Source organism: Episyrphus balteatus, chromosome 2, assembly GCF_945859705.1.
Source record: "Episyrphus balteatus chromosome 2, idEpiBalt1.1, whole genome shotgun sequence".
NCBI classification, from domain to species: domain Eukaryota; kingdom Metazoa; phylum Arthropoda; class Insecta; order Diptera; family Syrphidae; genus Episyrphus; species Episyrphus balteatus.
This window is the reverse complement of record NC_079135.1, coordinates 96,009,452-96,027,595: the sequence shown is the minus strand read 5'-3', so window position 1 is coordinate 96,027,595 and position 18,144 is coordinate 96,009,452. Positions and strand designations below refer to the sequence as shown.

The 18,144-nt window shown below is 29.4% G+C and overlaps 1 protein-coding gene across 1 annotated transcript; it reads right to left on the bottom strand.

Moving 5' to 3' along the window:
- Nucleotides 1-9,668: 9,668 nt before the first annotated feature.
- LOC129911950 (uncharacterized) lies at nucleotides 9,669-13,842 on the bottom strand. Its single transcript, XM_055989986.1, has 2 exons — nucleotides 13,709-13,842; nucleotides 9,669-10,591 (listed from the first exon to the last, which is right to left on the bottom strand). The coding sequence occupies exons 1-2, from the start codon at nucleotides 13,710-13,712 to the stop codon at nucleotides 9,741-9,743; spliced, it is 855 nt and encodes a 284-aa protein (XP_055845961.1). The 5' UTR covers nucleotides 13,713-13,842; the 3' UTR covers nucleotides 9,669-9,740.
- Between the last annotated feature and the right edge of the window lie 4,302 nt (nucleotides 13,843-18,144).

Genomic DNA, 18,144 nt, shown 5'->3' with positions numbered 1-18,144 from the left:
GAGCTGTGAGCTGAGCTCAGCTAACTTTTGAGCTTTGTAGCAACCCTACAAGTTCCATATTGCTACTACTTGTGCTGAAGCACACACAATTCTCATAAAATTACCATATCGCACATTTTATGCGCAATTCATTTACTTTCGTTAACCATCAACCGTACGTTCTGAACCGCACAACATGAGTAAATTTCACAGAATAAATTGAAAACTACATGGACGCAAGGAGGATGAAAGAATTAATTTATTGTTCACTTGTAGTGGAGTCAAATTAGCTTTATACCTCGGAATCCAGGGAAAGTCGATGCATCTGAAAAACGAGTATAGGGCTGCATTATAATAGGGTCAAATAAGAAAGTTAAAAAAAAAAATTTCACCGCTCTCGATTACAACAGTTTTTATAGACCGTTTACTGTCATTCCGTATGCAAGCGTCAATCGGAATTGCTGTCTCATTTTAGATTTTGATCAAACTTTGTAGGGATGTTCTCTAGGACTGTAAGGAAGCAAATCCATGATGATTTAATTTTAAGTTGAGTGGTTTCCCCGCTACCCGCATTCGAACTTTTTCAGAAGGTCATTTTTATGTTATTATAGCTTTGCGTCTACTAAAGATATCTTTTTGTTTGAAACGCCATGTTAAAGCTTAAGAGTAGTAATTTTTGAATATATATTAAAAAATTACGTAATAATTATCCCTGAATTAAAAATAATTTTTGAAAAACTGGTAATTTTGCTGATTTTTCATGGTTTTTGACTGGCTCCAGAACCTTGGCTATTATATGTAGGAAGCTTTTACTTACCAAATATTAAATATAGATATTTTTCAACAAAATAAATCTAAAATGAACTCGATGGCTGTACTCCTTATGTAAAAATTTTAAGTTCAAAGTATAGAGTATTTTAAAAAAGCTAATTTTTATACTGTCATTTTCTACGATTTATCTAAACGAAGAAACGTGAAACTTACAGTATGTTAAGCTAAGAGTACGAACTAAATATACTATTAATTTCATGCTTCTATCTTATGTCAAACATAGTGCAATCATAGCCTTAAGTAGGGTTTTTTTTGGCTTTTTAGCATTTTTGCGAATTTTCAAACAAGCGGTACACTAAGAAGATATGAAAATAACACAATTTTATTTAGAGGACTTAAAGTTAAAAGTTTCAACTTAACACACTGTTAGTTTCATGTTTCTATCTTTAGTCAAATCGTAAAAAATCATAGTATAAAAAAATATTTTTTCAAAAAACTCAAAACTTTGAACTTAAAATTTTTGCATAAGGAGTACAGCCATCGTGTTCATTTTAGATTTATTTTGTTGAAAAGTATCTATATTTAATATTTGGTAAGTATAAGCTTCCTACATACCATAGCCAAGGTTCTGGAGCCAGTCAAAAACCATGAAAAATCAGCAAAATTGCCAGTTTTTCAAAAATTATTTTTAATTCAGGGATAATTATTACGTAATTTTTTAATATATATTCAAAAATTACTACTCTTAAGCTTTAACATGGCGTTTCAAACAAAAAGATATCTTTAGTAGACGCAAAGCTATAATAACATAAAAATGACCTTCTGAAAAAGTTCGAATGCGGGTAGCGGGGAAACCACTCAACTTAAAATTAAATCATCATGGATTTGCTTCCTTACAGTCCTAGAGAACATCCCTACAAAGTTTGATCAAAATCTAAAATGAGACAGCAATTCCGATTGACGCTTGCATACGGAATGACAGTTAACGGTCCATAAAAACTGTTGTAATCGAGAGCGGTGAAATTTTTTTTTTAACTTTCTTATTTGACCCTTTTATAATGCAGCCCTATACTCGTTTTTCAGATGCATCGACTTTCCCTGGATTCCGAGATCTTACAAATTTTATGTCTAATTTGACTCGACTATTGATAAAAATGTAAAAAAAACTAAGTGTGGATTATTTACTTCATAATAGAAATTAAAAATATCAAATAAAATTAATTTACATAATACTGAATGAGAAGTATAACTTCAGTCGCGTGTACATGTGTACACACACTCTTTTTTTTTTTATGTGTTATTTTGCTCTGCATTTTGTTTTTCTCTGTAATCTTTAATATTTAATTAAAATACACAAAAAATATATTAACATGTAACAGATCGCAAGGAAAAACAATTTAAAAGCTAAAAAAATAATACCTAACTAAAAAAATATTTTTTTTTGTACCGTTATTAACGGTACAAACGGTAACGATTCTCGTAAACGACAAAACAAATTTCGATCAAAATTTTTAAACCGAAACGTTAAAACAATCATTATTTAAAAAAATTTAAAATTTTGCAAAAAACACATTTTTTAATTTTTAAAAAATGTTTCAAATTTTTTTTTTTGAAAAATCAATTTTTTAAAAACGGGTTGATGCATTCTATTGAGATTTCGGTTTCATGCGTTGAACAATATTGTCTTAAAAATGGCATACCAATTTTTTTCTTAATGTTAGAAAATTTTTAGTTAGGTAGGTATATATAAAAAATTGTTTAAAAAAAAAAAACAGCTATAACAATTTTCAAATTTTTTTTTAAAATTCCTTTTTATGCAAGAAATCAAATGGTATATTTGGTTTTGTGAAAAGATCATTTAAAACGGTGTTTAATTAATTACAAAAACAGATTTTATTTTTTTTACACTATTGAAATGAAATTTCTTAAAAATATAAAACTCTGAATTTTCCCTAAGCTTGTTCAGTAAAAAGCTTTAACATAAGAGTTACTTTTACCACAAGAGCAAGTACGTGCGACCCCAGTCGTGCTTTTATTTTGTTTTAGATATTAAAAATATTTATTTAAAACTATTCTTTAAAACAGCGTTATTTATGAACATAAATAAAAATAAAATCCAAGACTGGGTCGCTCGTCCTTACTCTTATGTTAAAAGTTGCTTGGAATAGGCAGGGGCGGACTGGGAGTCAAAGGGCCTTCCGGGACTTTTAGGAAAAGGGCCACAAAATACTTAGGTACATAATTATTTACTTACTCGAAATGTTTAAAAATAAAAGTTGATATGCAGAAATTGTTTTGTTATATACAGTGGTCGAAAAATAATTAGAAACAAGCTCTTTTTTTCAAAATGTATGTATGTTCTTAATATAAATAAAAAATATTAGAAATATTTTTTAACGTTTTATTAACGATCTCGTCTTTATTGCACCTTCTTTTTCTAAAATATAAGGGGTCTGTCAGGAATAATTGTTAAGGATGTTTTATCTATTTTTTCGGAACATGTGGCATTTTACGAGGACTGCAACCACATTAACCGACTTATAGAAATTAGTCGGTGATAGTCCTTTTTTATTAATTGTACATACTTTTAATTAATTGACCAAGTTTGGAAAATGTAAATGCTAAAAATCATTTATTTTTTCAAATAAAAGCATTTATTTTTAAAAGTTTTCGTGAATTTATCCAGTGCTTTTGTTTGTCATGTTAAAGCTTCACTAGAAAAAGTTTTTTGAATAATGAACCCTTTAAAATTTCAAAACTTTTAATTACATGTTAAAAGTTAAATTAAAATTTAAGATTTCACAATTTCAAAATCTTTTAAAATAAAATGATAATGTTAAAAAACAACACTTCACGATTTTCACAAAAAAAATAATATTTTTAACAGTTACCAACAGTACCTTTTACTGAACCGGTAAATTAGGTACTTCGATAAATTAATTAAATTTTATATCATTTTTTAAATTGATATTAAAATTCTTATAAAATTAAATTAAAAATATTTTTGTGAGTTATCAGGTACATAAAAAGCTTTGATATTTTCTTTATCTATGCATTCTATTACGATTTTATAATGTTTTTTGTTCCGGGTTTTGCTCCCAGAAATATGGTCACCGTAATTATACCACAACTCGTGTTTGCTAAAAATTTGTTAAATATTTTGTATACACAGGGTGTCCCAAAAGTAATGGATCAAACGAAATATGCTGATAGGCTAACTTAAGGACTCTCAGAATTTGGTAACTTGTTCATCTCAAATTCTTACGGTTTTCGATTTAATGCAGTTTTTGCGAAATTTCGAAAAGTCCCGACTTTGCAACTGTATTTTGCTCCCTCCGCTCATAATAGATTTTTGTTTTTTACAATTCTTTCACTAAAACATTTCTTAATAATAAGAAATAATTAATAAATCAAAATATTTTTTGCTGCAAATCAATTAAGAGTTCAATATTTTTTAAAAACTCAATTTGTTACTTTTATTTCATATTTTGTCACCTAAATCTCTAATTAGAGGAGATTAGGTACTGTTAAAGCAAAGGACGGTTGAAACAATACAAGTAGCTCGAGAATCGTTAGTGATACAGTACGACTTATAGGGAATCGAATGTATTTGAAATTTCAATTGTGTGTCAAAATAGCTTTTTTTCGGAAAATGACAGGAACTATGTGATCGAAGAGCTACCTTACGGAAAGGATATAAAATATTGTTTCAGTGTATTTGTTTTTTCACAAATCGAAACTTTGTGAAAATCGAAAGCTTGGTCTTGTTCAAGCTTTTTGAACCGAATACTTTTTTAAAATGAAAGAGAGATATACAAACAAGCTACTAGGGGGAAGAAGAAAAAACATCGTGTTTACTTTTTTGTACTTTTTTGACTTTGTGTTTTGATGTAGTTCAGGCTTAACACAACAAATAAAGTACCTTGGCACCACTGTTTTTATCGAGAGAAAGTAAAATCTGGATAATTATCTGGATTTTTCAAAAATCTATACAGATTAAGTTTTTGTTGTTTTTGTTTTTTGCCTCGAAAGATTCATATAGGGCCCCCAAACAGAATTCGGTAGGCCTCCAAAGATCCATAGGAGGCCTTCATTGACTTAAAGGCCATAAAGATAATTCTGTGGGCCTCGAAAGATCCATATGGGGTCCACAAACAGAATTCGGTAGGCCCCTAAAGATCCATAGGAGGCCTTCATTGACTTAAACGCCATAAACATGATTCTGTGGGCCTCGAAAGATCCATATGGGGCCCCCTGAAAATCCATAGGGGGCCCACAAACAGAATTCGGTAGGCCTCTTAAGATCCATAGGAGGCCTTCATTGACTTAAAGGCCACAAAGATAATTCTGTGGGCCTCGAAAGATCCATATGGGGCCCCCTGAAAATCCATAGGGGACCCACAAACAGAATTCTGTAGGCCCCTAAAGATCCATAGGAGGCTTTCATTGACTTAAACGCCATAAACATGATTCTGTGGGCCTCGAAATATCCATATGGGGCCCTTTGAAAATCCATAGGGGGCCCACAAACAGAAATCGGTAGGCCCATTAAGATCCATAGGAGGCCTACGTTGAACTAAATGCCGCAAACATAATTCTGTGGGCCTCGAAACATATACATAGGGGGCTCACAAACATAATTCTATAGGTCTCGAAAGATCCATAAGGGGCCCAATAGATTTATACTGACTAAAAAGGCCAGAAACCGATTTGAAGCATGACGTGAGTGAATTTAAAAATTGAATTTCAAGTGCTTTTAAGAAATGTTTTCTTGCCCGAGGGCCTACCGGGAAAAATCCAGAATGCCCGGTGGGCCAGTCCGCCCCTGGGAATAGGTAATATTAAAGCTTTTGAAAATTTCGCAAAAGTTTTTTCCTTTAAAATTGAAGAATAAAATAACTTAAAAAATAATTTTAAATTTGGTTTGAAGTTACAAAACTCTCCTTAGTTGGTTTCTTGTATATAAGCAGGAATTTTCAGAACTTTTTTTATGAAATTCGTTCTTATTATATAAGAATAAATTTTTAGAACTTTTTTTTTTCAAAACGTTTGAACCGTTCTTTTTTTTTTGAAAAATTGTTTTTCAAAAAAAAAATTGGTATGCCATTCAAAACAAAATATTAATTGACATAACAAAAGTTAGATGAAATTCCTTTTCAATTGATTTTTCAAAAAAAAAAAAAAAAAAAAAAATTTAAAGTTTTTTAAAAATCCAAATATATTTTTTTGAATTTTTTTCTTAATTTTAATATAATATTGAGACTACAGCAAGGTTTTTATAAAAAATGTTCAATGAAATCGGTTAACTTATTAATGAGGAAGACAGAAATCGGTAAAACGCTTACTACCTTTAAAACGGTCTAAAAAATGTTTTTGGACCCGCTGAATTGGAATTTCAAGTCGATTTGGCCCATCACTCTCCAATTTATCCTTCAGTTAATCATCAGAAACTCTTAACTACTAAGTTTAAAGTAAATCGATTCAGTGGTTTAGGCTGCAACTTGAAATAAACAGACAGATGGATAGAGAGAATTGCGGGATCCACTCTTTTGGCATTCTCCATCATCTTAACCTAACCCTAACCTAAGAAATTTTTTTTTAGAAAATTTACCATCCCGCATATACGGAGTGGAATAGAAAGTGACACATTTATAATAAATCCAAAACAACCCAAGTGAACTTCATTTATCTTTAAGGTTTTTCCATAAAGATCCTTCAGATAACATATCAAAGGGCGTTTAATTATGTTGACATTTTAATATACATTCATACTTTCATCAAAGCAACTTCTCAAAAGGCGTTAAGACTATTCCCCCTTTTGACTAGCTGTCGATTTGTAAACAAAAACACATCCTAGTCTTTTATTGCAACGTCTCGCCATAATAATTATATGGGTTATGGGTATCCTTTTGCTGAAAGGAAAACCATAATCATTTTTTCTATATACTCTATCCCTTCTGTGGTCAAATAAATCACAGACGCAGTCTGACGCGATGAGAAGAGATGACGATGACTGCTTCTTAATCACAACACTCTCAATATAATTAAAGGCTCTATAGTCTATAGACTTAAACACTAACCAAGCTCATGTCTTCATAATATCGTGACATAATAATATCCTTATTTCATATTAAAGGTCGAGTATTGCAATGCAGGAAAAAAAAATCCAGAGACGTTTAAGCTTTTGTGAGTTCTGCGTTTTAAATTATTTTCTATTCTTATCTAATTTTAAAATACGAGAAGGAATTATTCAAATAAAAATATTTGAGAATGTTAAAATGTTAAGATTACTCAAAATAATTTCGGTGAACATTTTTAAGTTAGGGGGAAAATTCCATCAAGGTTAAAACTTTGCTTATAGTAGTGCTGAAATTTCATTTTTAAGGGTTGCTAACATTGTACTTGAGCCATTATCATCAACTGAATTAGCATTTATGTTTCAAATAATGGGGTATGTTTTGACAGAAAAAGATGAACTTCCTGTGTCTAGAACCGCCTGCATGTTATTAGTTTCTATATTTTTTTTACTCGAACGTTAGAAAAGAAACTTTTTGCCATTGATGAGGTTCTCAATTCAAAGAAAAAAATAAATATAATGCTTAAATTTAATATATAATAAGATAGAGCCTTATTGCTCATACTTTAGTTGGTTTTTAGATTTATTTCTGCCGATGTTGCCATATTGTTTTTAAAATAAAAATTAATTTTTTTTTTACAAAACCATTTGTTTTTTTTGCTTAAATTTCATAAAATAATAATACCAAAAGATTCTCTAGGTAATTTAAGGAAAAAAAATATGTGGGAGTAAAAGACAATCTTCCATCGTTTAAGCAATAATTGCAATTTTCTCACAAACTGACTTCAAACAAAAAAAAAATTATTTTGAATACAACGGCAACACCTACCTACATTATTTACATTTTGTATACACGTTTTTAAAAAGCCAGAATCTCATTTTTATCTGTAAAATTTAAATCCACTAAATTTAATCAAGAGTTTTTGAAAGAATGGTCCTCAACTCAAAATTTTGAAAAAAAAAACGTTATTAAAAAATTTTAAATGGCTTTTTTTCAAAGTTTTTTGTAGTAAAATATTATTTTATTTTTAAAAATTTTTGACATAAATAATATCAGTTAAATTGCAAAGAGGAAAAGGTAACTAATATTTATTACAGTTTTTAAAAAAATCAAAATTACTTCATTTTATTGGATTTTTTGATAAAAACTAAATTTTTGCATTGAAATAATTGATTTTCTCAAAGACTTTGGCAAATAAGAACTTTAAACTTTTGCTATTTAACTTTCAACAATAAGGCCTGTTGAATGAAGAAAAAATAACTTTATATTTAAATGTTGAAGTTGAAAAAAAAATTAGCTAAATTTCTATTAAAAAAAAGTTCTACTAAAAGGAAATACTTTTTAATTTTTTTTATACACTGTAGGAAATACAACATATTGACATTTCCTTTTATAATTTCAAATCATAATAAATGTGGCAAAAAAAAAAATTGGAAAATAGGTAAATGTATTTTATATTACGAAAAAGTTTTAAAAACGACATGTTAAAATTTTTTCAATAATTTTTTTTTTTCAAAAATCTGAGTTTAATTACCATTTTTTTAAAAACAATTCACTCAATTGTATTAATTTTTATTTTAAAAATATGAATAAGCTTCGGCCTTTTTAAAAATGTATATTTAAATATTGTAGGTGTTACCGTTGTGTTCAAATATTTGTTTTTGTGTTTGAAGTCAATTTATGAGAAAAAAAATATACCAAAAAAAAATTATTTGCGTTATTTTGGACCATTTTTGAAAGCTGCTCCTTTTGGCTCCAAGATTTTTCAAAATCGGCTAATTGTCTCCAAAATATTCTGGCAACACTGAATTGGAGCCGTAATTTTCGTAGAATCATTAAACTTATTAACCCTCTGTCGGCACACGGGTGCGAATTTGGCAGAACAAAAATAAAAAGTGGTCACAAAAACGTGTGAAAATACATTTTTTTTTTTGGAATTGTGAATACAATATTCGAATTCCTCGGAAAATTCTGCATCAATTTCATATATGATTCTCTATAAAATAGTGAGACCGAAAAAAGTTCTAGCGACATGAAAAAGTATAAACCAAATTCGCAAAAAAGAGGTTACCTAAATAAGTAGTGGTGGGAGACATTATTTTCGAATAGCTCAAAATAAATCAAATATAAATTTCCGGGTTATAATCTCTAACTTCAATTATTGGTATCTGCATCTATTCCAACTTCAACAACATTGGTTTTCCAACTACAAAAATATCCAATACCTAGTTTTGAAAAAATTCGAAACTTGTAGGTAAATACTTTTCTTTTCAAGAACTTTCCTCAGAACTTGCCAAAATAAAATTGTTTAAATCCGTCTTTGAATACCTTTGAATTTTATCACCCAAAAATATTTCTTCTAAATACTTCTTTTGTCCACAAAGTGTTAAATTGCTATTTATTAAAAACTTTCAACTTAAAACTTTCCTCTAAGAAGGAATTTAGTTCTCAATCTTGAAAAAAAACTTTTTTTATCACATTCACGATTCATTGCATCGTCTCTTTGTGTGTGCACATTTGAGAATGATTTTCTCACCAGAACCTCGAAATGATATAGAACACTAATGTCAAGATATCCGAATCCAAAAGTTAAAGACATTCTTGGCTTCTATTTGACCCTCTTGTGTGCACATGAGACAAAGTATGTTTTAATTTAGTCGCCAAAAGAGCGACACCTCTCGGCTTCCAAAAGAAAAGAGCCTCTCTTTGTGTTCGTTTTATTCGCAAAACTATGGAGAATAAAACGATAGTAAACTGCTCCTCACAGCAGACAAACTTTTTGAAACTTTGCCAAGTGCGCAGCCATTTATAAAAATAATTAAACTCACACACACTCTCTCACATATAACCGAGAAGATATCGTCTTTCCTTTTATTTGAACATTAAACCCCCTCTCACACACATGAATATATCCTATATACGAACAAGTACTTCGTAATGGTCCAGCTTAACTTCCTCTCCACCATACGGCAGATACAAACATCCGTGGGATGGATGAACTTTACCCACGCTCAAGCTGCCATTGTGATGACCACGTCCAATGTACAGGGTTTCTCCATCACTGGTATTCCCCGAGGGAACTGCATTTGGTACAACATTTCCCCCATTGCAAGTTGCCCAAGCAAAACCAGCGCCAACAAGCATTTGGAAAGTGTCGCTCTTAACCTCTTCGCCACCAAAGCAGACATAAGCACCGTCTTTGGATGGAATAACTTTAGCTGGCAACAAATCACCACCATGGCGTAGACGACCCACATAGATGGTATCACCATCGAAATCGGCTCCAGCGATGACTGCACCGCGGGGTATGTTGCCAGGTGTTGCATCAATCCACTGCTCCGGCTGTACAAGGACCTCGTACGACGTCAATTTTACTTCCGAGTCTCCATACGGAATGTAGAGACAACCATGTGAAGGATGAATTTTGCCAACGGTCAAGCTACCCTCGTGAGTGCCTCTGCCCACGTAGAGGATCTCACCGTCACATGTTAAACCCGATTTAACGGCTGTGGACGGAACATTACCATCACTGTCATCTGCCCAGTCGTAGAAATGGCCACAAAGGACATCATAGTTGGAGACTTCGTGCTCCTGGCCACTGTGGCTGACGTAAGCTTTGCCTTTGTTGGGTATTACCTTGGCGGGCAACAAGTCATTGTTGAGACTTGCCCGACCAATGTAAATGGTATCGCCGTCCGAATCAACACCAGCTGCAACGGCTTCGTTGGGAATGCTACCATTCGATTGGGAAATCCATTTGTGATCTGGAATTAATTTTCAAAAAAAAAAAAAATGGAGAAACTTTAATATTGTTTTATTTTTTTCTGATGGTGCAAAAAAAAAAATTAAATTTGTATTTTTTTCAATGGATTTAAGTTTAAGTATAGTGTTTTTCTTTTAAACAAGTAGGTACCACTGTTGTACGGACTAATGTGGATGGTTTGCAACTTCCGAAAACAGTTGGTTGAATTTTGCTTTATGTTTTATGTAACTTTTTATGTGCGTTGGAGCTGGGAGGCTACTTTTTAATGCTTTTAATTTTGGTACAGAAAACATTTGTATAACTGTTTGACTAGTCTGAGATCCCCCATCGAATTTATCTTGATTGAAAGGGTGTATTTTGTTTTTTTTTTTTTAATGAGTTTTAGAATTCGGACCACAAAAACCATGACAATGGCACTACAATGAAAATGGATAAAAATATTTCATTTCCGACAAGCACTAAGAATTTAAATGGTCTCTTAAACTATTTTAGATGAATGGGAGTTTTTTTTTGTATGTGAAATTGGGAAAATCCGCTTAAATTCACAAAAAAACAATGTTATTGGTACCCATTCAAACTTTATTAAAAATTTTGCATTTGCCATTGAAGTTACGCATTAAATCTGGTAAATTCATGTTTTTTGTTGGCTTAATGCAAAAACTCGGTAAGAATAATAATACCCTAATAAAATCTAATATTTAATATTGTATCCATGAATCTAAAGGTCTTCGATCAAAGGGTGTTTTTTTTTGTATTGACAAAAAAAAAAAAAAAAAAAAATCGCTGGGTTACATCGATGAAATTTGGTAATAAATTTACATTTGAAATAAGAATCAGAATTTAAAAAAATTCATGAAAATATTTTGGATGAAAGGGTGTTTTTTATGTGGAGTTTTTGAATAGGAATGAATATTATTTTTATTTTTTTTTTTACATTTAACAATAATAAAACAAATCACTTGGTTTTATGGCTTTAAAAATCTATTTTTTTTAATTTAAAATTTTCAGGCTATAAATACAATATTATTTGAAAAGGACAACATTTCTCTACATCGTAAAAAAACACCCTGTCTTCCAAAATAATTGTATGTTCTCATAAGATTCTTTTCTCTTATCATAATATAACATGATTATTATAGTTTTCAAACGGTTGCCATGTCACTTATATTTCCAAAACTCAAAAAATCTGACTTCCTTGAAAATACTTTTGCATGAAAAAACACTTTATGCTACAACTTCTATATTATTAACTTTTATTACCTACTATTTATTTCAACTGAAATAACTAGCTAGTTGCTAGAAATTTAGATAAAATATGAATATAAAAAACAAAAACATTGATTTACTATAGTTCAAAATCTATTTTAGGTAAGTTTAGATATTCTTAGAATTGGTGATAAAACCCCATTCGTCGAAAGGAAAACATAAACTCTTGATTTCAGTTGAAACCCTTTATGTAGTAGTATATGTTTTGTTTAACCTAATCTATCAACAACTTTATCTATCAAATAAGTGCTTCCGTTGAATTAAAATCTTTAAGCTTCTTATCAGTAAATAAGTCTAAAAGCTATTAATATTAAGTGAATGTCTATAAAAACTAACTTGTAAATAAGCCACCTTATTTAATTAAAAAATTGCTAAAGTCTGAGATATTTTGTAAGATAAATTTAATAACACAGCCACACAAAAAAATATAAAAGTTCTGACCTGGTGTTGCGACTAAGTTTTTCATATAGTTTTGGGTCGAATCCGAAGTCCGTTTTGCCTCGAAAAATGTCACGAAAACAAAAAATTTTTTTCTCTGATCTGGATGTGCGAATATGTTAATAATATAGTTTTTGGATCGCTGAATCCAGATTTGGAGTCAATTTCGCCCTATCACGTCAGATTTCTGAGATATCTTCAAAAAAAATAAATGTCAAAACAAAAGTTTTTACCTGGAGTTGCGACTAGGTTTTTCATATAGTTTTTGGGTCGCTTAAACCGAATCCAAAGTTTATTTTGCCGTATCACGTCAGGTTTTTGAAATATCCTCAAAAAATGTCTAAACTAAAAAAAAAGTTCTTATCTGATATTTTTTGAGGATATCTCAAAAACCTGACGAGATATGGCAAAATAGACTTCGGATTCGGTTTAAGCAACCCAAAAACTATATGAAAAACCTAGTCGCAATCCCAGATAAGAAATTTTGTTTTTTTGGTTTTGCCATTTTTTTGAGAATATCTCAGAAACCTGACGTGATAGGGCAAAATTGACTTCGAATCTGGATTCAGCGATCCAAAAACTATATGATTAACATATTCGCCCATCCAGATCAGACAAAAAAAATTTTATTTTTTGTGACATTTTTTGAGGTTATCTCGAAAACCTGATGTGATGGGCCAAAACGGACTTTGGATTCGGTTTCAGCGACCCAAAAACTATATGAAAAATCTAGTCGCAACCCCAGGTCAGAACTTTTATTTTTTTTTGTGTGGCTGTGTAAAATGATTCATTGGGAATATTTTTTTTGGAAATTTCATTCAGAGTTTATAGTGAAAATGAAAATTCAATAACACTGTATTAACAAATGCGGAAGTGCCCCAGCCAAGTTTATTTTATACCAAAGAAGCCAGAAATATCATATTCGTAACATTTTTTTAAGCTACTTAAAATGAGTAGTTCTTGAGATATATCATTTTAAAAATCACAAAAACCGTTACTGACTCTCTCAATCAGTGACAGATCATGGAAAATGTGAGATTTTCATTTCTGGGGACGTGGCAGCTCCGCGCTGAATTAATATCAAACATTATGGAGGTTCTGATTTATCGTAGAAACTTGATAGAATGGAATCACTTGAATATTAACAAGATAATTTATAGTTGAACAATAACAGAAACAAAAGTATTTACTCATATTACAATTCTGATTTGTAACTACATCAATTGTTAGAAAAGTTTTGTCAAGAGGAAAAAACCATTGCACAGGTAGTATAGTGAAATGCAATTTAAACTTATGAACTTATTCATTTCCACGAGTAATATACATTAATTTTTTTTTTTCTGATAAAACATAACATTTAAATTCACAGTTAAATTTGATTTTTTTTTTTAAATAATACAAACAAAGATCTCACCCATTGTTTCAAAAAAATATAAGAATAGGTAATATGTACAAAAAGAACAAAAACGTTCCGCACTAATGACCTTTTGTCAATACGACTAAATTATTGAAACATTTTAAATGTTCTATACACCTGAGCATTTGAAAAAATTATCTTCATAAAGAGAAGTAGGTAAGTAAATATACACATAAGTACACTCATAGTTTTATTATTTTTTTTCTTAAAACAAAGTTCAAAAACAGATAAAAAGTTGATAAGAATTTCTTATCTTTTATTTAAAACGATAATGATATAAATGTTTTAGCTTTATTTGTCTTTTATTGAAAAGAAAACATAAATAGTTGAATATTGGACAATATTTTTTAAAAATAATTTTGATAAAATGGGGTTTCTGGAATTAATTTTTTTTTACCAAAAATAACGGTTACTGTCATATACCACTTTTGGAAAAGTTTAATTTGTTCAAAAACGGCTCCTACGATTTTGATTAAAAAAAATTCAAGTATTAGCTCTTTCATGAAAAAAGTTTTTTTTCAAATATCGTTATTACCGGTACCTCCCATAGAACAGGGGTTGAATTACGGCATACGTTCGTTAACGTATGGTTACTATGTGTCAATATCCTTTTCTACTGATTAAATAGAGAGAACAATAGTCAAAACGTTAACGTATGATCGTAATCGTGTGCGGTGATTCGACCCCTGTTTTTTATAAATCTGATTTCACCCAAACGTTTTGCTTAATTTCAACGAACATTTTTAAACAAAATCACTTTTATAATTCTTATATAAACCAAAAATCAAATTTTGAAAAAATCATTTGAATTGAAAAAAAAAATTGAATTTTCAAAAGCGGGACATTAAGTTTTTTGAAATTTTGGTTTTGGGTGTTGATTTATAGTTTTTAATTGCATACCAAGTGTATTTTAAAACATTTTTTTCAAAAAATTAGTTCAAAAAACTTTTTTTTTTTAAATCGCTCTAACGATTTTGAAGTTTTTTTTTTTTTTAAATGCATCTTTATAAAAGAAATTAAACATACTTTTTTTGGAGCTCGATTTCATTTAAAAAGTTTTTTTTTTTCATTTCAAGAACGAATTTTATGTTTTTTTTTTTGTTAATTTTAATATTGAATTCCAAGAGCAAGTACGTGCGACCAAGTCGTGAATTTTATTAATATTACAGTCAGATGTTGAAATAGTACCGACTTCAATTCACGGTGTTACAAAAATGAGGTTTCTAAATAAACGCGGGCGGAGACCTATCAGGTTTTGTAGAGCTAGTCGCACTGATTACGAAACGGTATTTGAAAATCCCCTAACACCCCCCAAATCTGGAGTTACGGTCAAAAAACGGTTTTTTGGACCTTCACCCATTTAAAAAATTCTAGCTTCGTCAATTTTTTACCCATTTTCAATTTTTTTTTAGTTTCTGATAGAAGATAAATATACCTTTTCAACAATGTATAAAACATGTAACTCGGTTTAACCACTATGAATTTATAAGCTGTCAAAGTTCAAAAATTACATTTTTTTTGTCATTTGCCCAACTTCAATTTAAAGTTTATGTTTTCAAAACAACATGCTATTTAAAAATATATATTCTAAAACTATATCTATATATGATTAGGAAATCAATCGAGGTATTTTTTATGCAAATCACTTCAAAATTGGCTTAGAAAAAAAAATGTTTCGATTTTAACCCAGATACAGAAATTCGAACTTTTAGGTATAGAACAAAAATGTTGTTTCGGCACGTTGTAGGATAACCTGGGCGCCAGGATTTGATAACGGGTTTTTGTAGAGGAGCTCAATACAAAAATTTTTTTCTTTGGGAGGGGGGTCTATCTACCCCCGTTTAGGTGGGAGGGGCAGTTTTCTAAAAAAAAATTATCAAAATAAAAAAAAAATATTAAAAAACAACGACAACACTTACAGTAATAAATTATACCATTTCCGAAAGGCAAAATTGTACATTTGATTTTAATTTTTAAATCCATATAATATAACCAATAGTTTTTGAAATAATAGGCGAACAAATGTTTTTAAAACTCGTTTTATACTATTTTTGTCCAGACTGTGAATTTTAGTAAAAAAAAATTACTCACACAGAAAACTGTCTCAATTGATTCCTAATCGAACAGTGAAAACTATATGTTTCTATGTCTTCTAGTTTTTGAGAAAATTGAAAAATTATTTTATCAGATTTTTCTTTTTTCAAAATATTTTTTGTTTTTATTTGTTTTTATTTTTCAATTTTCTCATAAACATAAAACATAATAATTATTATAAATGTGTCAAAACTCCTGCAACAGAAATGTTCTCCGTTTTTTATAAAATTTACTTTTTATGTTTTTTCATCAATAATTATTGATATTAGTGATGCAAATTAGTTCTTATTTTTCTTCACTAAGTTATTGTAATTAAATAGGTGTAACAAAAAAAAAAAAAAAAATAGTCTACAAACCAGTTATTTCTGAGTTCATTGACCAAACAAAAAAATTGCAATTCGAATAATTTTTTACTTTCGGTATAGGTATTAGGGCAAGTTAACGATTCGTAAAAAACAAACTTCTAGATAACAACAAAACATGATAGAGAACGCATAAAAGCGGGTGGTTGATATTCTGTCTGAACTTATTAAGCTACACCTTAAACCACTGAAGCAATTATACTTCAATTTTTCATAGTTTTCGGATTGCTCCCTAGAGAAAATTTATTTTTCTTAGACCAATATTAACTCTATTTCCCACATTACCATAATGGAAAAGGTTGTTTTTAACAAAAACTAAATTAATAATTTTAATATCTCGAAAACGAGAATGCTTATAAAAATGATATATTTTTGGATTAAAAAAAAAAATCAATTTTTTGTTAAAAAAAAATACGGACCATTGCATTTTCTTAATAATTCATTTACATGTGACAGTTAATACTTTGTTTTTTTATGGCATGTCAAATTTGTTTTTCTTATTTAAAAAACACTAATTTTAAGTTATAAATTTCTTATACAAGTCAATTAAAATTAATATTACGATTTTTTTTTATAAAAAGCAAGTACGTGCGACCCAGTCGTGCATTTTATATTATTTATAGCTTTCTTAGTCACGCACAAGTTTATTTCTCTCGAAGTCAAGCTCAGAGCTCATTCAATCCACTCTGTGTTGTCGGTAAAACGCAATTGCATTTGTATCAGATTATTCATATTATTTAATATGTGCGGTAGCTTGACAATGATTTTACTGATTTATTATTAGTATGTATATTTTTTCTCGGTTTAGTAATAAAAAAGTTATCAGTTGGTTGAAAAAAATATGTCTAATTTTTAATAAAATCAAAAAAGTTTTTGCAAAAAAATCATAAAGTGAAATGGTGTACCTACTATGTATAACAAAATTAAAATATGTAATTATTTTCTAGCTCTCAAACCAAAACATTGGTTTCATGTAAAAAAAAAGTGCTTTCGTTTGTGTATTTGTGCGTCCATTATATACCTAATAATCTTAAACGGTTGAAAAAACTATTTTTAATTTGCTACAAAGATGATTTTTACATAATTTTCACTAATAATTTTTTTAAATTTTTTGTTTGTCATATCCGCTTAAAACGGTATTTGAAAATTAGTTTGCTTATTCATCCCGATTCACAAAGTAGATAACAATTTAGGAAAGAAAAAGTATTGGACACAGTCATTTCAAAGTAAATAAAATGCACGACTGGGTTCAAGTTGCTTAAATTTTTAAGACTTTTTATATAGAAATTTGGGAAATGTTCGTTCAAAAAAAAAAAAAAAAATAAAACAAAATCTGAAATCAAATTGCCCTCCAAAACAAGTATTCAGTTTTGATTGACATATTAAGATGCATTTTTAGAAAAAAAAAATTTCAAAATCATTAGAGTCGTTTTCTTATAAATAATTTTTTGGACAAAAAATTTTAAAATAAAATTGGTAGATATGCCATTTTGTAGAAATCAGTAATCAACATCTTAAAACAAAATTTCAAAAAAATTCAATGTCCCGTTTTCGAAAATTTGATTTTACAAAAAAAAAAAAAAAATTTTCAAATTTTTTCATAAATAAATTTTTTCGAAATTTTAGTTTTATATAAATGCTTTTTTACAAAAAGTTGCATTGAAATCGAATAAGCGGTTTAGGAGCAAATCTGATTTAAAAAAAAAAAACGGTTCTATGGCAGGTACAGGCAATAATGATTTTCAAAAAAAAAAAATTTCATTCAACGAAAGACTTTGTCTTAAAACTTACATTTGAGTTTTTTAAACAAAATCTTTGCAGCCGTTTTTAGCAATTTCAACTTTACTAAAATAGGTATATGACAAGTATCGTTATTTTTTGTCCAAAAAAATTTATTCCAAAAATACCTCTGTAGAGTCGCTTAATAACGCTTAATACCAAGTTTGACATTAATCGGTCCATCCGTTAAGGCTGTAG